The 6,723-nt window shown below is 57.3% G+C and overlaps 1 protein-coding gene and 1 long non-coding RNA gene across 2 annotated transcripts in view; one reads left to right on the top strand and one right to left on the bottom strand.

The window, feature by feature from the left end:
* Positions 1 to 4,469: 4,469 nt before the first annotated feature.
* The window catches only part of FOXJ1 (forkhead box J1), a 4,973-nt gene continuing 2,719 nt past the window's right edge, over positions 4,470 to 6,723 (bottom strand). Inside the window, exon 3 of the mRNA XM_017535821.1 lies at positions 4,470 to 6,255. Coding sequence (XP_017391310.1) covers positions 5,488 to 6,255 — 768 coding nt within the window. The 3' untranslated portion in view covers positions 4,470 to 5,487. The remainder of the gene's footprint in view (positions 6,256 to 6,723) is intronic.
* The window catches only part of LOC119472302, a 4,922-nt gene continuing 4,694 nt past the window's right edge, over positions 6,496 to 6,723 (top strand). The window contains exon 1 of the long non-coding RNA XR_005201433.1: positions 6,496 to 6,657. This is a non-coding gene — a long non-coding RNA (uncharacterized LOC119472302). The remainder of the gene's footprint in view (positions 6,658 to 6,723) is intronic.

A 6,723-nucleotide genomic window follows, 5' to 3' on the forward strand; every position in this document is an offset into this window, starting at 1 on the left:
ATGGGAAAGGCAGGAAGTTCTGGGACAGAAGGGTGGCTTCTTGCTTTGGGAACGGGCTTCCCCCAACACTTAAAAGGAGGTGGGGTCGGGCGAGGTGGCTAACTCCTGTAATCCCAGCACTTCAGGAGGCCGAGGTGGTCCTCGGATCACTTGAGGATCCAGCCTGGCCAAGATGGTGAAACTCCGTCTCTACTAAATATACAATAATTAGCCGGGCGAGGTGGCACACGACTGTTATCCCAGCTACTCGGGAAGCTGAGGCAGGAGAATCGCTTGAACCCCGGGAAGCAGAGGTTGCAATGAGCTAAGTTTGTGCCACTGCACTCCAGCCTGGGTGACAAAGCGAGACTCTGTCTCAAAAAAAAAAAAAAAAAAAAAGGCAGTTCAGGCGGGGGCTGTTACGAGCAGCAGGTGCTGGTTAGCCTGGGGCTTGCAGGTTAGAATGAAAGGAGGTGAGGAACCTGCCCAGAGAACTTGAGTCTCAAGCTCAAAGCCACACAGCTCCAAAGAGATAGGACGGGAGTGAACGGTGCTCTCGGATTGGGATGCTGGCACGGGGAGGAGCGTGATGAGGCAATCTGTGAAGTTTCAACAGAGTCCCTGGATTAGATGGGATTATCAGGCCAATCTTAATTTCTGATTTTTTTTTTTGAGACAGGGTCTCACTCTGCCACCCATGCAGGAATGCAGTGGTGCCATCACGGCTAACTGAAGCCTTGATCTCCTAGGCTCAGCTCAGGCAATTCTCCTGCCTCAGCCTTCTGTGTAGAGTAGCTGGGACCACAGAGGCACCATACCTGGCTATTTTTAAAAATTATCTGTAGAGGCCAGGCACAGTGGCTCACAGTTGTAATCCCAGCACTTTGGGAGACCAAGGCAGTCGACCACCTGAGGTCGGGAGTTCCAGACCAGCCTGGCCAACATGGCGAAATCCCATCTCTACTAAAAATACAAAAATTAACCGGGCATGGTTGCAGACGCCTATAATCCCAGCTACTCAGGAGGCTGAGGCAGAGAGAATCACTTGAACCCGGGAGGCGGAGTCTGCTGTGAGCTGAGATCCTACCACTGCACTCCAGCCTGGGTGACAGAGTAAGACTCTGTCTTAACAAACAAAACAAACAAACAAACAAACAAACTGTAGAGACAGGGTCCTGTTATGTTGCCCAGGCTGGTCTCAAGCAAGGCTTCCACCTCGGCCTCCCAAAGTACTGGGATTACAGTCATGAGCCATTGCGCTGGGCTAATCTCCTGATTTTGATGGTTTTACTACTGCTTAAAAGTGCCCCTGTTTTGAGAAAATATGTGCTGAGGTATTTAGTGATATGGGGTGTCAGGCCTTCAACGCACTGTCAAATGGTGCAAAACATATTTTGGTTGGGATTACACAGAACCCAGAAATAAATAATAGGTAAATAGGCTGGGCGAGGTGGCTCACGAATGTAATCCCAGCACTTTGGGAGGCTGAGGTGGGTGGATCACTTGAAGTCAGGAGTTCAAGATCAACCTGGCCAACATGTTGAAACCCTTTCTCTACTAAAAATACAAAAGTTAGCCAGGTATGGTGAGGCACACCTGTAATCCCAGCTATTCAGGAGGCTGAGGTGAGAGAATTGCTTGAACCTGGTGGGGCGGGGTGCGCAGGTTGCAGTGAGCTGACATCATGCCACTGCACTTCAGTCGGGGCGACAGAACGAGCCATCTCAAAAAAAAAAAGAGGTAAATACAAAGGGAGATGGCAGATTATGTAGGAGGTATGGCCACAGCAAATTTGCTGCTGGGGTGACCTGGAGGCAGCAGGTCCTGGTCCTGATTTTTAAAAGTTGCAAATATCAGAAATGGGTTAGGGCAGGTGACAATTTTCCTGCCATTCTTAACATTTGCATTTGAGGTTACCAACCTATTATTTTGGGGATTTTTTTTTTTTTTTAATGGAGTCTCCCTCTTTCGCCCAGCATAGAGTGCAGTGGCGTGATCTTGGCTCACTGCAACCTTCGCCTTCCAAGTTCAAGCGATTCTCCTGGCTTCAGCCTCCTGAGTAGCTGGGATTACAGATATGTGCCACTACATCCAGCTAATTTGTATATTTTTAGTAGAGATGGAGTTTCACCATGTTGGCCAGGCTGGTCTCAAACTCCTGACCTCAGGTGATCCACCCGCCTCAGCCTCCCAAAGTCCTGGGATTACAGGTGGGAGCCACCATGTCTGGCTATTATTTTCTATTGATCTGCCTATTGATAAGTCACTTCCATTCTCTGTTATTTTAGTTTTATTTTTATGATGCTGAGTCTTTGAGGTCGTTGTTGGTGCTATTTGCCAGCATTTGTCAATGAGATGTGAGCAGAATTGATATGTTATTTCTGTGCTGAGCTTGTCNCTCTTGTTGCCCAGGCTGGAGTGCAGTAGCACGATCTCACCTCACTGCAACCTCTGCCTCCTGGGTTCAAGCTATTCTCCTGCCTCAGCCTCCCAAGTAGCTGGGATTACAGGCACCCGCCACCATGCCTGGCTAATTTTTTTATTTTTAGTAGAGATGAGGTTTCACCATCTTGGTCAGGCTGGTCTTGAACACCTGATCTCGTGATCCACCCACCTCGGCCTTCCAAAGTGCTGGGATTACAGGCATGAGCCACTGTACCCGGGCGAACATTCTTTTTTTTTTTTCTCTTTCTTTTGAAATTCTCGCTCTGTTGCCCAGACTGTAGTGCAGTGGCGCGATCTTGGCTCACTGCAACCTCCACCTCCCTGTTCAAAAGATCCCCCTGCCTCAGTATCCTGAGTAGCTAGGATTACAGGTGCCCGCCACCACGCCCAGCGAACTTTTTGTATTTTTAGTAGAGAGGAGGTTTCACCAAGTTGGCCAGGCTGGTCTCACACTCCTTTCCTCGGGTGAGCCACCCGCCTCAGCCTCCCAAAGTGCTGGGATTACAGGCATGAGCCACCGCGCTGGGCCAAAAAGCCACCCCACTGAGGGGCAAGGCAGGGGTGAATAGCAGTGAGAAGCTCCTAGCAGATGCCCTCCCCACTCCCCTGCATGGCCTGCTGAAAGAGTTCTGCCCTCTCCAGGGCCCCTTCTCAGTTTTGGCTGCACATTGGAAGCATCTGGGGACCTTACAAATGCTTACATCTGGGTCCCACCCTGGAGATTCTGGTCTGATTGGTCCAGGGTGCAGCCCAGCAGCGGGACTTTCAGGAGCCTCCAGGTGACTGTCAAGCTGGGGCAAACCTCACTCGGCTTCTCAGGCCTGGCGCTCCCCCAGTAGGGGGGTCCTGCCTGCCCCAGACATTGCCCCTCTTTCCCCCAGCACAGGTCTGGGGCACACAGCTACAGTCCCCGCCTGTCGGCCCAAAGCTCGAGGCTGATCCTGGGAGAGAAGGCTGATTCCCCTAATTCTGTGCCCGTGCCTTGTTCCCCCAATGGTGGGGTCCATGGAGAGGGAGGGGGTGGACAGTGGGGAGAGGGAAGGGGGAATTGCCTTCGGGGTGAAGGGAATTGGGGTGGCCCTCAGCCAGGCTTCCCGGACCCTGCAGGCTGCGTGCCCTTCTGCAGTATTTAGAATAATTAGCAAGTGAAAGCAGCCGGTTAGCAGGGGAATGCCAGGTTGGCCTAGAGCCAGCCTAGAGGACGGAGAAAGAAAGGGGCTTTGGGAGAAAGGGGTCCGTGGAGGCTGGGCAGGAATGCTCAGGACGTTGCCTGTTTGTGCCCCTGTGTGTGTGTGCTCGTTTGCACACCTGCGTGAGAGGAATTGGCTCTCCCGAGGGTGTGTATGTGGTGGGGACTGAGTGGGGAGGTGGCTCCCGGGCAAAGCAAGGGGGAGGGGACTGAAAGGCACCAGCTAAGTGTCACCCAGACACAAGTATCCTGTGTCTCAGTTCCCCTGTCAGAACTCTGCTGGTCGGTTCCTGCCAGTGTGGGTGGGAGAGGTGGTCTGAGCTCCTTTCCCTGGTGGCCTTTGTCCTCCACAGACCTGCATTGGGCCAGGTTGGGTGGGAAGTGGGGGCCCTGGGGCTGGATCCCTCCTGGAGAGGACCATGGGGAAGAGGTGCTGGAGGCCAGCCCAGGTCGGGATGGCAGACTGGGGCGGGCGGGCCCGGGCAGGCCCTCGCAGCGGGGGACGGCAGGGGCCAAGCCCAGGGCACACTTAGCCTTTGAGATTCCCTGGGTCTGGGGGTGGGGGCCACTCCTCCCTTTGTCTCCAGATCCCCCTGGGCTTTGGGCCCAAGTCTTCCCATTGCAGGGATGGAAGCACTGAGACCCAGGCTGCAGGGGACATCCGAGAGCCACCCCTTAGCCTCTTCCTCCCTGGGGACGCTGAAGTCGTGGGGTTCGTCAGGGGTCTTTGCAGGCCCTCAGTGCCCCCCGAATCTTCCTCTCAGCCACCCCACCCTCGCCTCCAGCAAAGAGAAGTTCGACCCCTCCAGAACACCGGGCCCTCACCTGTTCCCAAAGACGGTTTTGTGCAGGTCCATTTTTAGATCTTTTAAAATTTTATTTTTAAAAACTTTTCATTGTAAATAACTTTTCATGAAAAAGGTTAAATTGCTCCACGGGGCGGGAGGGTGGATGCAGGACCCAGGGGGTCTGGGTGGAGCACGCCCCCCGCCCCCGGGAGTGCAGGCAGGGGTGCGGGGTACCCCCATTTCTTGGTCCCAGTAGTTCCAGCAAGCTCATTGTCCCTCCCAGTGAAGCCTCAGCTATAGCTACACTCACTACATTAGTCTGTCTGTCCCGCCCCCTACAGCTTGGCTGCCCCTGCCCCAAACCCCCAGACCCAGACTTCTGCTGCTCTCAGCCTCAAGTCTTAAAGATTAGGGATTTACATCCCCGCCCCACCCCCTAGGGATGGGGCCAGGTGAAGACCCCAGAGGCCTTAGAGAGGATCTCCTTGCCCCACCCTGTGCCCCCACCTCATCTTGGTCTCCTCTCTCTGCCCCCTCCCCCAGTCCATCTTCTACCCTGCTCCGCCTCATCCACCGCCTGCCCCGGCCCCACGGAGGCTCTGCCAGGAGAAGCCTCCAGGGGATTAATTTGCTGTCATCTAATTAGCATTTGTTGTACCTGGGGACTCTCTCTGGATAGAGACCTGGGGAAGCTGGGGTGGGGGGTGGGAAGGGGACAGTGGAGGTGCTCTGGGAGGGCCCGGTTTTTTTCCTCCCCACCCTGACCCGGGCCCCTCCAGGCCTCGGCTCTCCTGGTGCAGGCCCTTTAGCCGGTTTCTGGGGCTGGGAAGACGGGGAGCAAGGAAACACTGTGTGTACAAGGCGGGTTGGGGAGGAGGCAGCGATTCTGGTCCTGGGCCCTCGTTCTCAGCCTCCTGGGCTTGAATCTGATGGCAGCGGGGCTGGTGGCCATGTGGCCTTGTGGGACCAGCCTTGGAGCCCTGGCCCAGCCCCTGCCTGGATGGTAGGGTGTTCACGGACCTGTGTTGGGGGCAGTTCTGGGCCCTGACTTGGGCACTGTCCGGAGGTGGGGTGGGGCCTGGCCTCTTACAAGAAGGCGCCCACGCTGGCCCAGTCCTGCAGGTCGGAGGCCAGGGTGGTGTCCCCGGCCTCAAAGAGGGGCTCCGGGGGCAGGCAGCCGCTGCCACTCTCGTCCCAGGGGTGCTGCAGGAAGGATGTGGCCAGGAAGGTCTCGTCGAAGTCTAGGCTGTCGGCAGCCTGCTCCACCGAAGGCCCCCAGGTGGCGGGGCAGTCGATGTGGTGGCCGTGGACAGTGAGGTCCACGTCCACGTGCGAGGCGGGGCTCAGTGGTGGGCTCAGCTCCAGGGCTCCCAGAGCACCCAGCTCCCCGCCCAGAGTGCTGGCATCGAAGATGGCCTCCCAGTCAAAGTTGCCTTTGAGGGGTTCCAGCTCACCCTGCTCCTCTGGGGTGGGCAGCAGGGTGCTGAGGGGCCGCGGGACCTTGGCCACCCGCTTGGGCAGGGGCTGTTTGCGCTTATGCCCCAGCCTGCCCTCGCCCGCACCCCAGCCCGCCTCCCCAGTGGCCTCCTCGAACTCCCGCAGCAGCTGCTGGGCCTCGGTGTTCACCGTCAGCGGCCTGGCCTGGGGGACAGCGCTGGGCTCCTGCGCGGCCTGGCGGGCAAAGGCCGGGTGGATGTGTACCGGGGGCAGTCGCCGCTTCTTGAAGGCCCCGCTCAGCAGCCGCTCCGCGTACTGGGGGTCAATGCGCCAGAAGCCCCCCTTGCCTGGCTCATCCTTCTCCCGAGGCACCTTGATGAAGCACTTGTTCAGAGACAGGTTGTGACGGATGGAATTCTGGGCACAGGGAGAGAGCGAGACAGAAAGAGCAACCGCTGGGTCAGTGGGGACAGGGCAATGAAGTGGCACCTAGCCCTCCTGCACACCCCCCACCTTCTCTCCGGCAGGGGAGGGGAGGGGGGGACACATACGCTGCTCTGCCCAGGCGGCTGCAGCTCTGGGACACCAGCCACAGGGCACTGGGAGCCCGGAGTGCTGTCGGGGGCTTTTGTTCCCTGTTGCCGGGATATCTGCCTGCTCAGTCATCCGAGCTCTGAGCCGCAGGGTGGCTCTCCGTGCCACCCCCGTCGCCTGCCCTCCCTCCCTCACCCTGCTGCTCACAATCTCTGGCCAAAGCCCTCCGCTCCCCCAGGGCCTGGACCGCCATCTCCCTCTGCCTGGGCCTGGCTGGCCCTCTCTGTGAGTGAGTGGGTCCAGGGAGGGGGCTGGGCAGCTAAGGATGGAGAGGTGGGGGGGGGTGGGGGG

The sequence above is a fragment of the Cebus imitator genome, unplaced genomic scaffold, assembly GCF_001604975.1.
Source record: "Cebus imitator isolate Cc_AM_T3 unplaced genomic scaffold, Cebus_imitator-1.0 Scaffold93, whole genome shotgun sequence".
Classification (NCBI taxonomy): domain Eukaryota; kingdom Metazoa; phylum Chordata; class Mammalia; order Primates; family Cebidae; genus Cebus; species Cebus imitator.